General features: G+C 40.7%; 2 protein-coding genes across 3 annotated transcripts in view; one reads left to right on the top strand and one right to left on the bottom strand.

The window, feature by feature from the left end:
* Positions 1-23,865, top strand: part of LOC135484137 (uncharacterized) — a 31,764-nt gene that overhangs the window by 5,234 nt on the left and 2,665 nt on the right. Inside the window, exons 2-3 of one of the 2 annotated variants that reach the window (XM_064765288.1) lie at positions 6,520-6,609; positions 14,411-14,642. In XM_064765288.1, coding sequence (XP_064621358.1) covers positions 6,520-6,609; positions 14,411-14,642 — 322 coding nt within the window. The remainder of the gene's footprint in view (positions 1-6,519; positions 6,610-14,410; positions 14,643-23,865) is intronic. The other variant, XM_064765289.1, reaches the window with a different exon arrangement.
* Positions 12,745-18,139, bottom strand: LOC135484135 (uncharacterized). Its single transcript, XM_064765285.1, has 2 exons — positions 14,724-18,139; positions 12,745-13,620 (listed from the first exon to the last, which is right to left on the bottom strand). The coding sequence occupies exon 1, from the start codon at positions 18,033-18,035 to the stop codon at positions 15,477-15,479; it is 2,559 nt and encodes an 852-aa protein (XP_064621355.1). The 5' UTR covers positions 18,036-18,139; the 3' UTR covers positions 12,745-13,620; positions 14,724-15,476.

Here is a 23,865-nt window from a genome sequence, read left to right as displayed (position 1 = left end):
TGCATTCATAAAACATACAGATTCTGTAACAAATTATGTGGTCTGGACTTTTTATTGTCTCACACTAGGATTTTTTGCCAAGCAGAGTTCTTGATTAGGTATCTATCTAACGGCAATGGATTCCTCCCACAAGACTCATCCTTCAATCAGGCGCTAAACGCCTTGATGTGTTGAGCCCTTGTTTATTTCAGTATAAAAAGAGATTACACGAATGAGGCATTTTTCATCAGTTCTAAGCGCAGTACTATTCGCTCTCAGATCACGTTAAAGTGTTTAAATATATGATTTTGCTGCCAAAGTATTATACATTAAAACGTGACGATATCAAATTCTACCAAAAAAAATCCCACCTAAATATCTCTCAACTTATTGTCATTGCCCTATCTGGCGTTTCGACCTAATTTTGAATATTTTTCTAAAATGTCACTTCAGTTAACAACAGTAGGCCTATGAATTCAAAAACTGCACCTCTCGCTCTTCATTAAACATAGTCCTTTTCAACTTCTTGATGTGCATTATTTTCTGAATTTGAAACTGTTTTTATATTCAAAAACAGCTAGCACTTAAAATTTGAATTTGAAATTTGTTGGAAGGCTACTTTGAAATAGTGCCACGACTGTTCTACATGTACACGTACATGCATATTCACAAGTGCTGATTTCACTTAATGGGTATGTGTTGTGTAACTGCCCATTATTTAATGATACTGTATAATTGCGCAAAAGGGGCGCCAGAATCGACTTCAAAATCATGCGTGTGCGCACCTTTAAGGGATTTGTTCACCAGAATCACTGAACATCCGCTCTCCGATCTAAAAATGCAAATGTCGAATGAGACATCTCAATTAATTTCGGTCTGCCTGCCATGTTACATCCTGAAGATGCCTTAGGAAACGGAAGTCGTAAAAACGGATGATGTTTTTGGCAGCATTCGTGAGAGGCAGCGGGCATGCACTCTGAAAAATATAAGTTTTTGAACTTTTGAAATGCTTTTTGGGCGTAAACAAATTTAATCCCTTTACAGATTTTTCAGTGAAATGAAAAACACTTGGAGATTTTTCTTTTTATTATCGCACATATGACCTGTATACGAATACAAACCATTCGTCTTCGTTAATCGTATTTCGTGAGTGATGCGGAAACTCTCTTATTACCAATTATATATTAGATGGTACATAAAGTTGTCTGAAGTTTTGATCTATTGTGTCTGGTGACGTACACACGAAGGCGGAAATTGTTTTCGGTTGGTGTGAAACCATATGCTTCCTACGGGTGTCTTTCTATTCTTCTTATCATGGTTTATTGTGATTTGAGAGATAAATTTCGTATCTCTCGCAGAATTGATTGCTGCAGGCTATTTACAGTGTTGACCTTTTTCTTATATTATTAGTTCTCTCCTTCATCTTCCTTGATCATGGCACTTTGCTTTTCTTCATTAATGTCACAATCAGTCTCTCAGAATGTCTTCACGGAATGGCAGACTAAACCAGAGTAGGTTATCTTTCATCAAGTGGATTTTTTCGCTTGCCGTGGCATTTAATTGACACCGCGTAGGTTGCAAATGGGAGCCCAGTCCGTAAGTCTCATCTCTCTGACCATTGATATATAGTATTTCATGCATCCTATAGGTGTGTCACCCCACCTTCGGGGGAAAGGCGGGGATCGTTTGCCACTATCGTGGATGTTATCCTACGCCCGCAATTTCAAACCGCACGTGTTGGCCAGTATCTTTGCCATGAGTATTATCGGCAAAGGCCCAAAATGATGACGGTGCTGCTGCTGCTGGTGATGATGATGGCGATGATGATGTATCCTCAGCTTGCATCATCGACAGATCTGAACCATTATTCACAATGTTGCCAACTCTTTTCATTACCCGCTTCACCGCCTTTAACCGAGAAGTCATTCACTATATTCCAAATGTCTATTTATCACGGCGACACGCCACAGCCGAACAAATTGGAAAAATATCGCCAATAGCTGGTCATTATTGGACTGAGCTCCATACTTCACGAAACACGTGATCATCAAGATGATTCTGATGGCTCGTCCTTTACATTTGTCATTTTACTTGCCGCTGTAACTCTTAAAAATGTCCTCTGCGGTTACAAAATGTCAATAATTCCCAGAGAAGGGAAAGAACCGTCTTCGATTCCCGGGATGGAGTCAAGGGAGGCAGTAGCCATAGACAGGTACCAGATTGACCATATTCACACAGGTTTTTAACATCGGAAATGTGTTTTTAACTCTCGAAGCCCGGACATTACTTTGCATTAGTCAACAGAAGTCTACCAACTTTACCCCCCCCCTTCCGCTCCTCCAGCTCCTGTTCAAAGTCTGCCTTAAATGGCTTGAGAGAAATACGCCAATTTTATCAGTGCATCTGCAATGTACGTTGAATGCACAGTGTAATATAGCGCGGCAGTGCTGAGCCTCATTCTGAGCATCATACTTGTGTTCGAACCGAATGATTAAACTACAAAAACTGTGCACACTCTCAATCAAAAACTCAATGAATGCACTTGGGTAATCAGGGTTTTTCGTTCACCAATCAAAAATGTAGCATCAATTTTTCGTTCCATTATTGCAATTTGTCATAGAGTGCACTTTATTTACAAAAAAAACATCGCGAGAATTTGCATGACTAAAGTCTAATTTGTTATTTCAATGGGTGAAATCTCTCTCTCACAGCCAAAAAAAATTAAGAAACCTAGGTTACAGCGTTCTGGTTATGAAGTGTATTGCAAAAGATGTCAAAAATTGAAAAAATATTCAGCTTCATTCAATATTGGTTCCCATTGTTCGATTTGAATTATTCATTTACCATCAGATTTTTTGAGAGTTTTTCTCGTCGTCCTGGGAAACATTCAATTTCACTTAAACTGTCGATATTTCTAGAACGGCCGGCTGGCGACTTCGAAACTTCTTTTTTTTCATAATATGTTTGAATGGCGTTATAAATCACATGAAAATTATAATTTTGTGTAGTCATGCTGGTGAGCTAAAACAAATGATGATCTAGTGTATCTCTTAAGGTACAAGTTCCAGACAGACGAATGAAAATTTCATAACGTTTGCATCTTCTCTTTCTGTAAACGATGCAAACACCCACAATGATGGAGCTAAATGAAATAAAACGTTATGGGATTAGGATTTCAAGTCAAGAAAAGCTGCTGCTCAATTTTATCTTATTGGCATAAATCTGTTTTAAATTGCAAATTTACAATTGGAAAATATTTTGTAATAAATAACCGGCAATTTTGTTCAAAGATCGCCGTTATTGCAGAGCTGGCAGCTGTGAATATTGCGAATTTTTGTTATTATTGCCATTTTTGCGTCTTAAGTTTTGCTTAAATGATTTTAATTAATATGAGAAACTCAGATAAAGAGGGATATATTTTGATAGATAGTATCTTATTAAGAGGTTTCATGCTTCTTTGACAAATTCTATCAAATGTGGATCTTATTTGCCTGAAATACCCCCAAATCCTGTGTTCATGTCATGGCCTGTTAGAATAAAAGTGCACTAACTTATCTGGAGGATGTTTCCTTTGTCATATGATAAAAAATATGGTGCACTGTTTGCATCGGAATCCTTTGCTTTTATCGAAGAAAAAATTAAGATGACGATCTTGCCATTTTGTCATGCATACCGTCAAGATAAGGAGCTTAAATTAAATCAAAGTTCAATAAATAAAAAACAGTCAGTGATTAAAACTTCGTAGCAATCTATCGTTTTTGAAGTGAACTAATTTTAAGATGACTTTTTGTGAGAAAAGTAACACTATAAAAGGCAATTTTTAAACCAATTTTCTAATTGTGAGTTTAGCATCGTAGAAATACTCTATAGTTCGCCTCAGTGTGCGGTATTGATTGGGAAACCTTCCAAGAAGGTTCTCCTTTATGTAAGCTTATAGAGTGAAATCTACGCCTTATCGGTGCATGATGGAAGAATGTAATCATTTTCCCAAGGTTCCGTGTTACTCCACAACACAGTTATAAGAAGTGGAGTATTTTCCCCTCAAGGTAACTATAATATATTATATGCATGATTAATTGATGGATTAGAAACTGGTTTCATACGCCCTCAAGTTATCCTACTTCCAAAAGTAGATCACAACGTAAAGAGGTAGTTCAGAGAAGAGATGTGGTGCAAGGGAATCTATAAACACTTTCAAGTAACATAACTCGACTGGAAACGTCCTTAGTAGCTGCAGGTTATCTTTAAGAAAAAGTTGTTTTATCGATGCTGCAAGCTCGGCGAGAGCGTTTTCTTTGAAAGAAAGGAATTCTCCAGTCAAATGCCAAGGTCTTCAAAAGCAATTTTTCGCTTCACATTTAGCAGGTATTTACTGATATTGTTTCTTGCTATGTTCAAAGAATATAATTGAATACACAATGTACTAATTTTCTCTTGCGATTGAGACCAATGTTATATATGCCATAGCATGTGGCGGCATGTGTCCACTGCCAGAGACCAAGATGATCAAAGCACATCTATGTTGGAGAAAATGGCCTGGCCAAATCATCTTGAAATGAATAAAACTGACATGAAGATTGCAGTCGTTTCTGTTACATGTAATTAGGCGTCACGGCGTCCTGTCCAGACAAGTGCCAATGCAATGGAAATTATGAACAGAATATGTTATCATATTGGCATCTTGGACCTTATTTGATTTCATCTTATGGTCAGACGCAGGTTGAAACAGTAGTGATGCCTGTCCACGTAGTACCTCATGCCCACCATACCCGACGGTAAATTGCACTAATCTCATAGTTCTCTTTTTCGTGAGCTGAAACCATGCAGTAAGAAACCCAGCTGGTGCTCTGCATGGATGGCCTGGCACTGAAGAAAACTATCGTCTAAGATGATTTTTTCCAAATAAGGCCGCAAGCCATAGCTAATGAGACACAAAAAGAGAGAGTTCTTTTCCATCAAAGTGTGGAAGCAACTGGTGTTGGCGCTAATTAAAAGGCTTCTGGTTAGAACGTGAAAAGAAGTAAAGTGCGACAGTTGTCTTTTTACCCTCCCTATGGTTTCCCCTCCCGTGCCTTTTTCAGGTAAGAGTGGACCCCGGTAGACTCGAGGAGAGTCGTATTCTCATCAGCTAATCTGACAGCTGAAATGTCATTGCTGAACTAATACGCCGGATGTGGACAACATGATAGGATTGTCGCCTTAGCTGACGGCTATAGGGCTGTCATTTCCTATTCCTATCATCTGCTCCGGATATATTTAGACTTAAAAGGACCCATAAACACTAATGTCGAGATTGTTGAGTCGCCATTGCTGAAGGTCCATGTAACAATTTATCGCCTAATGGTTGCAATATTCGACGAGGCTTTTTATACCAGTCAGGCGTACATGTTGGTCGTCGATGGATGGGGAGTAGCCAGATTATGCTATTCCGCCCTCCGCACCCGCCGACCAGACTACATACGCCAGTCATGTCCGCCACAGATCATTGACCAAGCGGAACACTCGATCAACTAGTAATTTCTAAATATGGATCGCAGATAAGCGCACATCTGATGTACACGCCCGTGTTGTGCGTGCTTGATATAATGAATAACGTGTTTTCTATTTATTACTACCTAAGAGTTGAAAGGAACAAGGAAACTTGTAATTTTCAGGAAAGGAACAAGCATAATATTGATAACGATGATGAAACTTCTATAGCGCTAAATCCAATGCGATTTCATCGCTGAAACCACTTTACATTTTTATTCCAGCTATTTGCCTACATTCCCGATTTAACGCCCTGGGATGTATCACGTGTCTGAGCTGCATATATTGAAAGTCAAATTGAATCCAACTGCTTTTGACAGCCTTGGATGAACCTTGTCTTGATGATATGTTTCGCACATCAATATAGATTGATCTCCCCCGGACTGTCACTAACCTCCGCGATAGCACTCAAGTGAATTCGTCCAATACATTTCCCAATTTCCAACTGACCATTGGTCTCCAATTGACCTTCCGAAGGATACGACTGACAATCATTATCCATATTTCTTCGCCATCTGCGATAATAATGATTTCTTTGGGGCATGAATGTTAAGATAATCCTCTTGCTAACCTGCTTGATAATATTAAGGAAATTAATTTGAGGTGCTCAACTGTCTGTTGGGTCATTCCGCCAGGGTTATTGTCCGTCGAGGTTTTGCTCCTTGACATCGGGCTTCTGTTGATAATCAGCGCCATTTTGACAGGAATCCACTTGCTTTATCATCATTGTCATCGTCGTCGTCGTCGTCGTCGTCGTCCTCGTCATCGTCGTCGTCGTCGTCGTCATCATCATCATCATCGTCAATTTGGCTTCATGATCGTGATTCGTTATACGTGACCGCAATCACTTGTCTATCTAAACCTTTGACGTAGATCTATCTTTCACGAAAATGGATAGGTCTGACTCAGTCGCCAGGATTCCAGAAGATATGCATGCTTGCATTGAAATTTTAAAAATCCTACGCAAAAGGCAAATTTAACATACAATTACCTCTGCATCTACAATTACAGATTACTCATCGGGTTAAGGAAAAACCTGATGGAAAAAGCTGCTTTCTCTGGTTACGACAATATGAGTGGAGAAATTGACCATGGAAACAGGCAAGTTGTGTAGGCGTCTACACTCTCATGGCATGGCTGTTAGCAAGTATTCATAGCTTGTGAATACTTGCTGTTAGGGATCGCGTGCAAATAAAACCATTCTCAGTAAACATCTGAAATTCATCAGACCCCCTTTCCCTCAAAATTCAGATCTTACAATTTCAGATTTTGGAGGGATGGCTAAGGTCAGTGGACACATGTAGCATTACCACACAGAAGCGGCACTAATCGGTATCTGTTGCAGATTACAAGACCTTTGCAAAATGTTTCAGAAATTTCGGATTTCGAAAATGTTAAAAAAATTCAGAAGAAACGGCCGTCTCCCTCCAACCCTAAATTAAGATGTTTTCTGGCGTATTTTTTGTACACGATCCCTTATATCTGCATGCATAAATGGAGTCGTAGGGAGATTGTGTTTCCTGGTGTTTGTAAAGAAACCTCCCATTCTGATAAAAAATCAACCATGGGTCAAGACAACTTTGGTAATGCGTCATCTTTCTTATCTACCTTATATTCATATCGGCGGATAATATTCGAACATCAATGCGTGCATGTAAAGAAATATCTTCAAACAACGAATTATGAAAATGTAACGACCAAACTCAAGAGCAGCACTATTGTATATTGTTACCTAATCTGCTGTAACATGAAAACCCTTTCTCCAAACCAGACATAACGTTCAAGCGTCGTCATCAACATGTATGAATAAATAGAGTTCCGGTCCTGCAAGGAGGATGATAAACACCTTGTACGAAAACTGATCCATCGCCAACAAAACCTCCCTCCATCTCCTAATCTTCCGTCTAAACGGACATTCTGCCCATAGATATACATCGGTATAGTCAACTTCTATAAGATACATGTATAGCGAACCCATTAACATCGATGAACCTGTAGATCATGCACTTAAATAATGTCGTTTGGTTTGTGTAGCTGTTGTTACGCACCTTAGGTATGCACACTATGTCGTGAATAAAAAAATGTCGTAAAATGTAAATGATCGAATAAAACAATAAAAAAGCAGCCACTGTCGATACCAAACTGTCCTGTAGAGTTTTACTAAGAAAATTAAGAGCGTCCGCATACCCCCAAACACTGCACATCGGTTTTTATGGCATTGTCAATATACCCAAATGGATTAAAATCGAGCTTGGTAAAATATGGCTGCTCAGGAATAAACTACGTTTTATACCAGGCTGATGAGTAAATATCGGGAATGTGGCCTGGTGCAAGCTTAACGGCAATTATAACAATGTGAAACTTCCATCCAGATTAATGACTGCGACTCCCCGTGTATCCACAACATTCTTTTCTCTTCATTTACTTATTTTATTCATTCATGTACATGTACAGACAAATGGGAGATTTGATAGAATCAATTAACAGTAATTTCTCATGCAGATGGTTCTATAGACCAAATTTATTGAGATGAATCCTTAAACCAATCTATAATACTATCCCGTTGCGTGTACGATATGGGCTAGATGGCGAATTCCTTCCATTCAATGAATCTGACATGTCTTTGCCAATACTGACCAACTCTTCTCCGCCATGACTCCGACCTGGATAATCTGCAGACCAAATTGGCATTATTCTATAAACCGTCCTTTCGTGACCAGTCGTACTGATGTCACTTCTTCTTCCCTCATCAGCAGAACGTTTCTGATTCAATTCTATGGATGGATAGTTCGTAGGTTGCGCACGTTTAGTTATAACAGATAGAATTCGACCAAGCACACTGTCCGTATACTGTGAGTTTCGAAAATATTGCGTCTACATGTATTTATTTCGATTCGACTTACAAATTTCTAAATCACTGAAGTTTTCACGATTATCATTTGCATGGATTTTTGGAAGTTTTTTTCTCCAAGAAACCATTTTCGCGAATTGAGGGCTGAGTGTCAGTCGTGTTTGCCTGCTCTTACGTGGGTTAACCTCAGGAGCAGTCAGAAACTGAGCTTTCTCACAGTGACAGTAAACCAATGGTAAATAGTCAATTTTCTCTCTTCAGTTGTTACCGTATTTTTTACCATATATGTCAATCTGAGCACCATCTTTTACTTTAATATAAAAAAATTGGCAATTAAGCTTTGATCAATACGAATACTCGGTGTTGCTATTGCTAACTATTAAGCACCTCGAGTACAAGGGTCAGTCGTGTACGCTCCTCCCCTCCCACACGTAAGCTCGTTCATTAGTGCCGAGTGTTGCACTGAAGTTCAGGATGACTATTAAGTAGCCTTTCGACATTCCCTTGGAATTGACTATTGACTGTCTGCGTATCAAATACTATAATTTAGAAGTTCCTCTATGAGTAGCCCGATCAGCATATTGACAAAGCCTCCGAGAGTTCGCGAAGTCCATTTTACGAGCTAAGCCCGGGACTGTCTGTTCTCAAGGTGGGGATTAGAAATTGTATTCACGGGCACAAGATAATGTGTCATAGTTGGAAGGTAAGAACCTCAACCAGTATCACAATTCGCAACACGAGTACTTCAAGTGGCTTCAAGGGCCATTCCGCGACAGATTTGATTAAGTCGGGCCGCTGTTGTTCCAGAAGTACCTTGAGAAGGTTACCCGCCCTTGGCAAGCTCTTGCTGATGTTGACATTAATTGGAACTGGATTGAGGGTGTAGTGGCGAGACAGCGGGAAGTATTCCTGATAGGCTCAATAGTGACATTATGTAGGGGCCAAACTCCTTGGGTAATGGTGTTCGCATTAATTGCTCATAACATGAGGCAAAATTAATCGACGTCTGGCAAAGGGTATATTTCGATACCGCAAAATTGCTCTCTGGTATCATATCTGAAATAAATTCGGAGAATTTGGAAGCAGTGGTGGACCCCAGGCCCTGGGGTGCTAGTTTGAGTCCTTATAATTGTGCCCTATAGTCCCCATTATAGTCCATAACCCCAATTATAGCCGAAGCACGGACGTCGCCTCAGGAATAACAAGTAAGATAGCGCCATGAGTCAATGCGCTCCCCCACTTCCGGTGCAGCCATTTTGAATTGCTAATCAAGGAGTCCCCGGTTGCAGGTTGCAACATGGGGATCTGATTTGCCGGGATGATCATCTCGTAGAAATGCGACAGAGATGTCATCGCTGATAAAGATGCAGCCTCTGGAGTGTGCTTGAAGAAGGCACCCTTGGGAATTGATTGTCTTTATCGATTTAACACTCGCACGGGCTTTGATCCCGGCTTGGATCTACTCGTGTGACCCCAGTGCGAAGAGAGCCACAAAGAATAAAAGGAGCTTATGGGCAGCTTCAGCGTCACTGTCTGTGTGATGAGGCACGAAGGAAGAATGTCCAAGGCGGATCATAGTGAACATAAATAAGTCGAAGAAACGAGTTGCATCTGACTGGTTTGATCGATTCAAAAAATAGCTACATGTAAGACTAGAAATAAGTGTAAGCAGAGTTAAAGGAAGAATTTCTAAGGTTCGGGCTGGAAATAAAGTAAAAGTCTGACGCGTTTGATCTATATAGAGAACGACTATGACTAAAAAAGAAACATGTGTATTCAGTCAAGTGTAACGAGACTCAAAGGAAGGATTTCCAAGGACTCAGATGAAAATAAATCAGCCGAAGAAACAAGTTTGATATTTTCATCTGGTAGAAATGATAGTTTTGAGCAAGAGGGAAAATGCTATGATCATGGCATCATTGCAATGAAAACAGTTTGGTACCGGCAGCTCGTTACTGCGAACATGGAGAGACTATAGAGAAAGAATGATCACCCATCTCTAAAAGCACGTCCGCTCATTAATCAGAATTTATTGTCTTATTTGCCTTCCTGATTAAGGAAAATGGGCGATGTCGTTACCTTAGTTACCACTAAGAAGTAATTATTCACTCCTGTTCACATATTTTACCATGTTCACCCAATAAGTTATTCAATCTGTAATCGAACTGCAGAAGACAACCTAATCCATATTTTGGTAGATTCAAAATCATCAAGGAGAACTCACGTGAGATACCTTGTAAAGTCTTCTGCTCATGACGTCATTTTCGCCGTTTACCTCGGAACTATTCGGGAATACCCGGAAGGCCGTCGGAAGTGTTCGGGAAGTACCGAGAAGACCGAGAAAAACGGTTCGATAACACTTAAAAGTGACAAACTCGTAACCTCGAATACAGAGGGTGATTTAGGAAGACCTCTCCCATTCTTCCATGATTGACCGTTTGAGTACACTTTTCAATGGAAATTACGAAAAGGTTATTTTTAAAAAAGTGTTCATCTTATTTGGTGCAAGAAACGCCCAGTAGAATAGAAATGCGTTTAAAAATTGCTGAGGAAATGTTGAAAATGTGAAAGTATGATTGACAAAGCGATTATAGCGATTATCTATGAGACACGGGGATAAACCAAATCACAGCTGAGCTTACTTCGACTGCGAAGTCAAGTTAAATCTCCGACACAATTTCTAACTGGTCTTTTTTACCATTGTCACTTCCTCAGCTGCATTTCCATTTTATGACCCATTCGCAGCTAAATGCTAAATTCTTGTTGATGAACCGAAATTGCAGATGATTGTTAACGACTCATCTCAATATCACTGGGAAGTCAACAGATTCCATCATGACTCGTAGACACCAAGGGGTCGCAGGAGATCCGCATGACCCTTCTCTGCTCATGACGACCCTGTCCAAGATTCGAGTGCCTATAACATTGGTAGCCTCAGCGTAGACGGCCTTGGTATGGCATTTTAAAGATGGGTTGTGGATAAGTAGGTACTTTCACATTGTCGTTGGGAGAATGATTAGATTCCACAGTTGCAACTGGATTCGGTTTAGATGTAATCACACATGTACGTATTTCTCATATCATGCCGACAGCGCTATCTCAAATATTTGGTTGAAGAATGTTCGACACTATGGCCGCATCAATTTGACGGACTATGATAAAAAGGTGATAAAATCCAAACGATGTTTGCAAACAAATGTTTTGAGAAGTACACCAGCATTCACTCTCTGTTATTATCATACAGGCTCCCTGTGAGTTGCAGCATTTTTGATTAACACAATCACCAGGCTTTATTCGCAAGGTAGGCTATTCTTTTCGTGTCTGTTCCAACTGTAAACACAGAAGTGAAACAGGATAAGGGTTTTCTGGTCGGCGGATATGACAGAACTAGTCTTATCGGTACAATTCCTGATATCGGAAACTCCTTAACGAGCATATTTTTGAAGCGCTGCATGGGTTTTATACTTTGTGGACAGCTTTATGACCAATTTTGCAAATTAGTAATCGTAGTTATGATATCTTATGGTTTATGTCCTTTTTGTCATTATATTAACGACGCTTAATACATGTAAGTCTTCTTAATAAACCATGTTTGAAGGTAAACAAGGAAATGGGTTTTGTGATACAGAATAATTCTAAATGGTTAGCAAAACAGCAGGTTTGTGGTAAAATGGTGTAGACATTGCTCTTTGATATTTATATACCATTGAACACTAATATTCAGTCCCATATTTCTCTTTGAAAAAAAGTGGCAAATTCGGAGATTTACTGCTGGTTCTCCCGTGGACGTCTTACGATTTTTAGGTGTTTTCCATGCAGGTTTGGGACATTTTGTGCAGATAAGTGATGTTCTGCCCCTCCCCTCGAGACGCTACTGCCCCCGAGGACCAATACGTTAGATACGGCCTTGATGGATTGATTACTAGTAATGACTCAATGTATTTATTTGTACTAGATTTATAAATGAACCACCACCCAGTGTTTTACGTGATATACTAATTAATTTATTGAATGTAATGTAATTGGGGATCACTTTGATAGGATAAACTTATTGATTTAGCTTGAAGAAGATCAACCTGCAATATCGAGAGTGATATTCAAAGGCGGCTGTTGATCAGTCAAAGTAGAGTACGTATCAAGAACGTATCAAGACATTGGCTAATTAGGGTAATCCATCATTCCTTTTAGCCGCAACAGAAGGATAAAAACCAACCATCTATCAATCTTTGGGTGGACTAAAATACGCCAATGAAGCCATTTGCGAAGAAAGGAAAAGAAAAATTACATTTTGCATACATCTGTTGACAGGATAAAGTTTGAGGTATCACTTCATATAATTTCTCTCAAAGCTGCGTCTTCAAAAATCTTCTGGCCCAAGTCTTCAATACTAGAACCATCGGAGTGGCCAAGAAAAAAGGGAACTGGTCGCCACATTGTACCATTTCGATCCAACTGTCCTCATTATTTGCGTATAAAACAGAGCACCGAGTATAGAAGAAATGGCTTTCACAAAGCCGGAGTCAAGGCTTTGGCCCATGGTATTAGGCGGACGTTCCGGCAAAACAAAGAAAGATGGTCATGTAATTAGGGAAAATCTCATCGGCATTCCGCCCAATACATCAGCGGGTAAAGCTAGCGTGCAAATGCACGGAATGTGATGCCGCCGAAACAGTGTTACTTGCACTATGTGAAAAAGGATCGGGGTTATTTCCACGAATGTCGTGTACGGAACAGTGAAAATGACCTTGAGTTCACGACTTTTTTGTTTACGTTGGTCGTCCGTGTAGTCTTGGTGTAGTCGTGAAAATAACGACTTGGTTGTTGTCCTCCTGTGGCCGCTGGCAACGTGGAAGCTCCACAATGGCTTCTTATTTGCCGACATGTTTTTGTCGGTCCAAGCTCCAATCGCGGTTTGTCATCTTACCTTCATCAGTTGCATCCTGCCAACATAACTCTGGCCGGCCGCTTCTAAGCAGACGTGCCAGAACACATCACCGCCTGTACTGATTGCCTTCCATTACGCTCTTGGAAGGATATTATCAGGTGCCGTTTTATTACCCATGCAGCTCAGTTCATAACATTGATGGTCTTGTTTTTCTCATTATCATTAGAGACTCCCTGCGCTAGTGGTATTCAGAGGCGTCTTGCACAAACATCGTTTAAAAACCTTGATGGTAAGATTTGCATCAAGGCCGGCGCTGCAGTGCTTTATCTCATGCTTCCTTCCATCCATTAGGAGTTAAACTGACAAAACCAAAACTCTGAAAAAGGATAATTACGAAACCTAAATCTCATTCATTGCCTTCGACTTGTCTGATCTATTCATCCAAGTATCCTTATTGAAATGATGGCAGAAAATTTAGCGCTATGTCTCCTACTATACTCAACCGAGTATCATAGGAAATGATGGAAGATTATGTTATGTCATAAAATTGGTTCATTTAGTAACAGATAATGATAAATTCTATTTTTCACAATCGGTAAACCAGTAGATTTGTTATCGAAATCAGGCAAGGCAATTTGTATCGATGAACAGGAAACTAGAATTCATTCTGAACACGCTTCGGCATCGCATTATTTGCATCGCATTATTTGCAGAACGTCAAAATGGTTAACGATAAACACGATAGGAAAAAATAAGTTGATATTTGATATCCTAGTGCCAACAAATTTCCCTTTGCATCGATTGCTTATTGAACTCTGTTACCAAATAAAAAATGTGCTCGTTGTCCGCCATATTGATCTTCGATAGCGGAGGTAGGAAATAGCAAACATCATTTTGTCGGCATTGATTTGGAAGTTGAGTAGCCCATTTATTTTTTGTGTATTATGATTGTCAAATGTAAAGCCACCGGTCGACATAGTGAATGCGGTCATGAATTAGGTCATGTGGAGAAGCCTAAAAATACTTTGAAAAGCTTTTGAGCTCTCTAAAATCCTTTAAGGTGTTGTTTTGCGTACGAAATTCTTGAGCTTTCTTGTGTTTTCTGCCTACACAAAGTCAATTTCTATGCTCTTCCCTTCAAGTGATTCCTCTTTTATATCTTTCAGTTTATTCCGATCACGAGCCGACCTTAAGACCCTGTTCAAGGGCTTCAGCGAGATGGACGGCGAAGACGAGCTCCGGGAGAGCAGCGCCCTTGAGGCCCACGCCACACTCGTCATGGGTGTATTCGACGAAGCCATCCAGAACATCGAAAAAGTAGATTACGTTTTTCAGTTATTGGAAAAAGTCGGCAGAGCACATCAAAGATTTCCTGGATTTACCGGGGATTTATTTTGGGTAAGTTTATTCAAATTAGGCGGCTTCTACATCTCCTTTCGGGTTTACACGACTCGAAAGCCAACTTAAAATTTTGCATACTCGTGTTTTCCATCGCAAACATTGATATCCTGTGACAAAGCCTTTATGGAATATCAAACTCGCCTCGCCAGCCTTCTGAGGGAACGTTGGATTGTCACCCTGGATGTCAGATAGGTTTCAGCTGATCCGTGGCAATTCAGCTGCAACGGCAAACAATTTCACTAACCCGGCATATTTGAAATGCGATTGCGTTTCAGTCAGCATTTTTTTTCATATGAAATCGTTTTTGTCTATCAACGATTAATAAATATCATCTAATATTCTTTAGGATGACTAAAATAGTTTACAGATGGGTTGCTAAGATACCCATGACACAAGCTTTGATAAGTTTTTCAAGTTCCTATTCTATGGTTACAACGAAGAGGAAAAAGACGAAGAGGGTGTAAAAATAAACCCGATCCGTTGGTCCCTTATGTTAATGGGGATTTAACTTATTGCTTCTATGTACAGTATCAGCCTCATGTCTCATTAGTACAGATCCCAACGCACTATAGATCCTAATATTGTGGCCTCGAAAGCCATTGTCTTTCAGTGCGTGTGCTTCAATGTCACATAACAGCTCACATAATCAGATAACGCCTTCCTAAGCTGCGTATCAATAAGACCGTTCGCTCTTCTTCCCTCTTTGCTTGTGACCTTGTGACGCGCCACACACAACGCCACAGGCAGACAGGTTCACAAGGGAGCAGCCCATGGATAAGTACCCCAGTTCTTGTCAAAAGCCAGGTACACGTACAAGGCATTTGACAGACGTTATTCTCCAGACCATACGCCTCCAAGAAAATGACTGAACTCCTTTGGACGTCTTATCCTCGTCACAACTATTACATCACGATCACTTCGTTTCCTGCGCTTACAGCACAGTAGCATCGTGACTTTACGAGATGCAGTCTCTGCCACTCCAAGGCAGCACAACTTATGGATCAGATCACCGTACTGATTCATATCCGAATGTTTATTAGACATCAGAGCAATGAGGAAATTGATCAGCAATATTGTCACGATCATGATAAATGCTACATGGAGCAGGGCCACTACATAAGCAGTTTGCACGTTAAACTTACTGAGGTCCACCATGTTTAGAATGATCAGAAAGGTCGAGTACATACCTCGAAGGTGGTTTTGAAACTCTGGTTTGTCACAGTCCAGTCTCAGTACACTTGTCAGTGTGAGTGAGAATGAGATGAAGATCATGAACAAAACCAAAGCAAATTGCGTCAGCGCCATTATCATTCGCTGGAATCCAATAACGAATTTTCCTAACCCGGGAAATAGTTGGATGAAGTACAACAACGACCAGATTGTTAGGACCTTCGCCACAGCGTAGGCAACGGTTGAAAAGTGGATCAAGGGGGTTACATGCACGAAGCCAATGCCTACGCCCCCCTTCCTTAGGAATGCAGAAATGATCTCTGCTACAGCAGTGAAGATGCCGTATCCCACAATCATGATGAAATGGGTGATACGGAAGAACTTCGTATCGATGACGCGAGTCCCGGAGCCCTCCGAATAATTCGCTAGTTTTCCTTTCCGGAGACGACTAAGCGATGTTATCGCGAAGTCCACCAGATCGAGAATTACAGAGAGTACGGCAATAATAAGCAGAGGTTGAGTTGACTGCATCACGAGTTCCAAGTTTCCCCAGTCTGGCCTGTCCGTCGAGTTTGCACTACCCCACATAAAACGACGAATATGACTTGTCAAACAACTGACGACTTCTTTATTGCCTATGAATCTAACGGCTGTAAAGTTCTTCATTTCGTTCTGGATGATCGTCAAGTTGGTAGATATGCCAGAAAGAACAAAACTCAAGTTTATGTCATTTGTAGCAAGAATGTAGTCATAATATAGGAACAGGGCATCAGCGTTTGTGAGATTAGGCGAAAATACCAAGACGACGAAAGCAATTCGGTATAAGAACCAAATTGATATTGTTGGTAGGCTTGCCCAATAGGTCGTCCTGCGCCAGGCCTTGATGAGTGGGTGATACATGAGGTTGCTGTCGCGTAGCGCAGGCAGTCGATCCTCTCGAATTCGGACCAGATCACGAATAAGCGACTTATCCCTCCGCGACCCGGTGGTGTAGTACTCAGACACATTGTACTCAATGTGAAGATGTGGCCCAAAATTATCCACTTTCATCTTGTACACCTTTTCTGTCTCTAAGATTTCCAACGTCAGTTTGTATTGTCCGAGTTTTGAGGCCAGTTCCAGAGGTCGGAACCCGCCGTCGGTTTCGCAATGAAGGAGAGCTCGCCTCTGATAACCTTCGTCATACCACTCCATTGCTTTTACGTAGACCATAACGTATCTCTGCTCCGGGCGAATCTTCAAGAAACTTCCCAGGATGAGGGCATGCAAGATATTATGATTCCCGTTCTCTTCCATTTCTATTATATCTTTCCCCTTGGATGTTTCAAGGTAGAAGTTGAACACGGTTAACGATCCAAACAGCGCGGAAAGAACTGGTGCACGTTTGAAATGTGTTCTGTGCACAATATCTGCCGAGTACTCGGAGCATCTGTTTGAAAGTTTAAAGTTTTCAAATCCACCAATGATGCACAAATGGAAATATGTCTTAGCTGTTTCAGACAAGTTATCGTAAATGTATTTGACAGATGTAACATCGTCTGAACATAATAATTCCACGAATCGAGATTTGTACTCACCAGTCAAGACAGCTGCCCCTGGAGATCTGTTGAAGGCATCAACCAGATGACCAAGAGAACACTTTCCATTAAGCTTTTCCAGAACAGCTTTCCCTTGGTCTGGTTTGTCTTGATTTGGCGCAAATTCAAACGGTGTTCCTTTGGTATGACTAATTGGCTGCACAGCAAGAGTAGCACTGGCATAACCAGAGTCACCTTCCATACATTCAGTCCTCACTTTTCCATTTTGGAACATTGGGCGTATTGCCTGCACATTCGTCTGTGTACTACCCCGGACTAAATCTGTTTCGGTGATAGCAACGTCGTCACTAGAGCAGTAGTCCTCTACTTCTATGACAATGGGTGGTGTTGCATTAACGACAGTCTCCAATGTTTCTGTTGAGGATCTGTTGGTAAATTTCAAGGAAGTTTGTGGTTCTAACGAATCTTCCGATAGGGAAGCCTGTTCGACGTCAGTAATCGTTAGTGTGGACACGCTGGTCCTTCTTTTCTCCACTCCATTAACATGTGGTGTCGATGAGCTTCGACGAAGCTCTTTCGGCTGCTCCTCTGATCCTGGTTTTTTCGACAATCGGTTGTTCATAATGTGCATACCCGTTGGGCCTGATGACCTTCTTCGTGAAGAAGAAACTTTAGATTCCATTTCTGGTTCTTTTAATGACGAGAAACAGAATGCTTTTCAGTGACGATGAATGCCTCTGAACACGTAGTTTGTTCTGATGCGGAGATCAGTTTGATGTCGGATGATTCGGAAATCATGGCAACATCGCGAACGAATGTTCGGCAAACAAATACTTCGCATCAGCTAATGACAGTCGCCTATCAGTGCATCCCAAACCAAATATTTTGCTGTGTTGATCGTCAAGGGAGATCAACAGTCGCTGTCAACAAAACGACGAAGTCATTGTATCAAAACCATAGATATGATAGTGAAGTTGGTTCCCACGTTCTGTGCATGTTTACCAGACATCAGCACACATAAATCATTAATGAAAACTACAATATGCATACTGTATTCAGTTCATGTAGTCCGTGTTTTCTCATCTCAACTCCCATTTATCGTTGAGTAACTTTGAAGCTTATTGCCAGACAAACCAGAAAAAAACCCCACTCAGATTCAGTTTATATCAAGTGTGTTTTATTAATGTATTTATAAGAAGTCCATGACTTACGTAATTACTTCTTTTTTTCGTCAAGTTGCTGACCTATAGAGCAATAGCAACAAACTTCTGCATATCGTCATAACAAAGAAGACAGAATGACATTAATTGGTGCAAAAATTCCCAGCACATTAATGGGCAGTAATTGAGCTGATGGAGTATCAGTCATCACTTTCAGTCATCATTTAATCATGACAATGTATTTGTCCATTATCCTAAATAAATATATTTCAGCTACACACTGTCCGTAAATATTTAACAAATGCCAATTTCTGTCAAACTTCCTTTTTTACAGCGGTTTAACACGGCAGAGTAGCAACAGCCAGATACTGGGCCATTATCTAACATGGATCTTAACAACTGGTCCTCGCTCTGATCAAATAATTACACGTCTACAATATGGAATGAAAGCAGTGATTGTGTAGGCCCTACAGTTTCATCTCGATCTGTCTCAATAGTGATCATTATTATTCATGCGATCCCGACAAACATACTTCATCAGAAATGTTTCGGTTCAAACCAACATCTTTGCTGTCATTGCTTTTGAGAACATTCTCCGATTTTAAAAGGCAACGTTAAAATGAATTAAACGTTAAACAGAACCCATTTAACAAGACTCTCAATTAGCTGTTTCAGATTGGCAACAACGCCATGCCCAAAGATTGAAAAGACTTCCCAGTTTGAGATCCATGCTGAAACATCCCAAGTGCATTCACAATTTGTGAAAAACTACGATTCGAGGGACAATCTTTCCGTTTTCACCACCACCCATGCAATATATACACGATCCATGTACAGCGAGTGACTGGGACTACAATGAACATTGCCTTCCGTTTGTACATATAGATCATACACAACTCGACTGTCTGAACTCCGGACAAGCCAGGAGATTTTTGGTAGACCAAACATTTCATTTAAAATCACCAGTAAGCTTACTTGTGTGGTCAATTCATGTATTCCCTTGGGCGTCTCATCTCTGTGATAACTATAGTGTCACGATCTCGCCGTTTCTTACGTTTACAGCATAAGAGTGCTGTGACTTTGCGAGATGCAGTCAGTGCCACTCCTAGGCAGCATAACTCTTGGATGATATCACCATACTCGATCATATCCGAATGTTTATTCGACATCAGAGCAATGAGAAAATTGATCAGCAATATTGTGACGATCATGATAAAAGCTACATGAAGCACGGACACTACATAAGCAGTTTGTACGTTAAACTTGGTCAGATCCACCATGTTTAGAATTATCAGAAAGGTCGAATACAACCCTTGAGCGTGGTTTTGAAAGTAAGATTGGCTACAGTCCAGTCTCAGTATACTTGTTAGTGTGAGTGAGAACGATAAGAAGATCATAAACAAAACTAAGATAAATTGTGCCAGCGCCATTATCATTCGCTGGAATCCAATCACGAATTTTCCCAACCCGGGAAATAGTTGGATGAAGTACAGCAATGACCAGATTGTTAGGACTTTTGCAACAGTATAGGAACTGACTGAAGCGTGAATCAAGTAGGTTGCATGCGTGACCGACAGACCACTGTAACGTCCTTTGCTCAGGAATAAGGAAATGTTCATAGCGGACGCGACGAAGATGAAATACCCTGAAGCCGTGATGAAAAACGTGACTCGAAAGAATATCGTATCGATTACGCGACTCCCGAATCCTTCTGAGTAAGCTGCCAGCTTTCGTTTTCGAAGACGTTTAAGCAATATCACCACCAAGTCCACCAGATCATGCACGATAGACAGTGACGCAATGCAAAGTATTGGTATATTTTTAAATGCCATGTCTTCCAAAGTTGACAGATCAGGTGTGGCCTTAGAGTTTACTTCCTTCCATAATAAAGTACGAACTTCTCTTATTAGACAACTCACCGCAATGACTGATCGCTCGTCGCTGATTTGAGGATATGCAGTGTTCCTGATCTCATTCGCGATATATGTCAAATTGGTGGAACTGCTTTTTAGTACAAGTTCCAACTCGACATCTTTTGTGGCAAGTATGTACTCAAAATAGGCAAATAGGTCGTCAGCATTGGTGAGCTGAGGTGTAAATACTACTACAAGAAAGGCTAATCGGTACAGGAACCAGAGTGCAATTGTTGGCAGACTCATCCTATATACCATCTTACGCCAGGCCTGGATAAGTGGGTGGTACATGAAATTGCTATCGCGTAGCGCAGGCAGCCGATCCTCTCGAATTCGGACCAGATCACGAATCAGTGACTTCTCCCTCCGCGACCCGGTGGTGTAGTACTCAGACACATTGTACTCTATGTGAAGATGTGGCCCAAACGCATCAACCTTCATCTTGTACACCTTTTCTGTCTCTAAGATTTCCAATGCAAGCTTGTATTGCCCCAGTTTGGAGGCAAGTTCCAGAGGTCGGAATCCGCCGTCGGTTTCACAATAAAGCAGTGCTCGCCTCTGGTCACCTTCATCAAAACATGCCATCGCACTTTCGTAGAGCATAACGTATTTCTGCTCTTGGCGAATCTTCAAGAAACTTCCCAGTATGAGAGCATGCAAGATATTATGATTCCCATTCTCTCCCATCTCTATAATATCCTTACTCGGAGACGTTTCCAAGTAGAAGGTGAAAACCTTCAATGAACCAAACAGTGCAGAAAGAAGGGGCGCACATTTGAAATATGTTCTGCGCACAATTTCCATGGTGTACTCGGAACGTCTTGCAGACAATTTAAAATCTCCACATCCACCAAGAACGCACAAGTGGAAATATGGTTTAATGGTTCCAGACAAGTGATTGTAGATGTATTCTACTGATGTCACTTCGTCTTCACAGAGTATTTGCAAGAATCTCATCTTGTTCTCACCAGTCAAAACAGCTGCCCCTGGAGATCTGTTGAACGCATCAACCAGATCGCAAAGAGAACGCGTCCTACTAACATTGCCCGAAGCCTTCCCTGATTTCAACTGATCTGAAATGAACGACTGTTCTGCCCTGGTGCCGCCATTCGGTATCAGGCGTTTGGTATCACCAGTCTCAAACTCGTCGTCACTTTCTAGATTTCCATTTGTTAAAGCAACAAAACTTCTCTGAGGCTTAAACCTTGTCATTGGTACTATTGTCTGTTCGTTCTTTTCAATATTCGTCACAGGATTTTTACCAACCAAAGTTTTCTTTGGGGTATTAGTAACATCCTCATCAGTGCAGTAATCCTCTACTTCTATCACAATCGGTTTTGTGTCACTAAAAACGGTTTCCACAATTGCAGCCTTGACTGACACATCAGACACATTGGTATTCGAGTGTTTGATTTTCTCTTTGGCAAGAGATGTCAGCTCCAGGTCCTCTTCCTGGTATATGATCATGATTTCTTGCAACGTCTTTGCTGCATTTACTTCCGTAGGTCCCACATGAAGGTGGGGTTTCGCTAATGTCTTTATAGATGATACCTTATTACGTGTCAGTTCTTTAGCAACGTTGGGGTCCGTTGACTTATCGGCAAGGGCATTCGACTGATCCCCAACTCTTGGCCTGCTTGATTCTTTCGTGGGGTGTTTCGATGCTTTTTTCTTTGACTTCGTGGTAACCTTCGGCCCAGATGACCCGCTACTTGCTGGAAAGACCCTCGATGACATAGTGATGATTCTTTTTGCTGACAAAGAAGGCTCACTTGCTGGGCTAACACGTGTGTAACAGACAGTGACTCAGAGTGCGAAGTTTAATTTGAAACAGTTAATATCCAACAAATCCAGAGATTCTATCACACAATGACAGCCACATATTCCGACAGCATCCGAAGATAACAAATAAGTTGCGGCAATGACTCGTTTACTGTACCAGGTTCTATGTTCAGTCAGTGAAACCTAAACTCCTGTCCATTAATAACATTAGTGGAGAGAGCCTGGCATTGTTCGTAATATTAACTCAATGATTCTGTGTTTGTCAATTTCATACGTTTTATCTGGTGTAAATATTTAATCAACTGGGTGGATAACCATATCCAAGATAATACGAGCTGCTGTCATGACCATTCAATTGGAAAATGACGCATTGGTGTGACGTGACAACCTCCAGCCCTATGATTATCCCAAGTATCAGCAGACATATAGTCTTACCCCAAGACTGCCTTATAACAAGGGTCCCGAGCAGTGAACGTGGGGGATCTCTAAAAGAGATGAGCGAAAACAAAAAGCGTAACTAAATATAATGTACGTTCAATTGATGATGGGTATGAGCCCAACGTCAACATAATAATATTCTGTCCATATATCGATTGCAAATCATTGTCGAGGTTTCATCAGGTGGTCTCTCTGCGGTGGGTTTGTTTGAGAGACATCAAAATCGTCAGGCTCTGAATGGACTACCACGGATCCCCTGAGATCTGACTATCATACTCAGTCTGCAAATCAGAGACTTTGTAGGATATTGCTTGGTGTCTGTTGTGCTGCTTCCCTGTGTTTCAGATGCCCCAGAACAAGCCATTAGACAACATAATACTATTACGAAAACGCCCAAACGAAGGACTGGATCTGGTCCTTGGCTTAATAGTTGTACCTGGGAGAAAATGAGTGACCTTTTCTTCGAACTTGTTAAACACAATTGAGTAGACTAATATATAGATTACGTTTTGATGTCTATTCTCTATCTTCCAGCTGCGAAAACAAAAACCACACCTTAAAGTGGCAGAGTAGAGACATCAGAACGTGATATATGTATACGTCTCCTTAGTTCTGTCCACTAACAAGTTTCATTTCCTTGGATTTAACCAACTTTCTTATTGACTTTTGTTCAAGAATCAATGATAAGATTTATTTTTTGATCCACACAGAGCTAATTACTCCCCAACTTAATCATGTTACAAACAACATTGCCAAGTGAATGGGATATCTGTTTTCGATCTTTTTTCTCACATTTCACCAGTTCTTGGTTGCAACAAATAAGAACAAAAGTAATTCACTGTCAGGCAAATGGATCTTTTTAATTAATTACATGTAACTGCATAAATAATAACTGCATAATAAACTGGTACGTCAATAACAATTAGGTGGATGACGCACTTGCATTTAGTTATGTTTGTGTTAATGGATCTTGATTAATTACTCAGGAGGCTGCAGACAAAATCGGTCAAATTGATTGAAAAAATTATTGATGATTAGGAAATTTGAGTATGTAGGATTCGATTGGTAACGAGGTTTTCCGGTTCACCAAATGTATTTGCTATTTACAGTGAATTGGATACAACAGATAAAATGGTCTGAGCTATTAGTTTTCTCTTTAGAATCTTCAAACACATCCCAACTGGACAAATTGATGTAAGATGAACTGCCTTGAAGTTGG

The sequence above is a fragment of the Lineus longissimus genome, chromosome 3 (genome assembly GCF_910592395.1).
Source record: "Lineus longissimus chromosome 3, tnLinLong1.2, whole genome shotgun sequence".
NCBI lineage: Eukaryota > Metazoa > Nemertea > Pilidiophora > Heteronemertea > Lineidae > Lineus > Lineus longissimus.
This window is presented reverse-complemented; position numbering and strand designations above follow the sequence as displayed.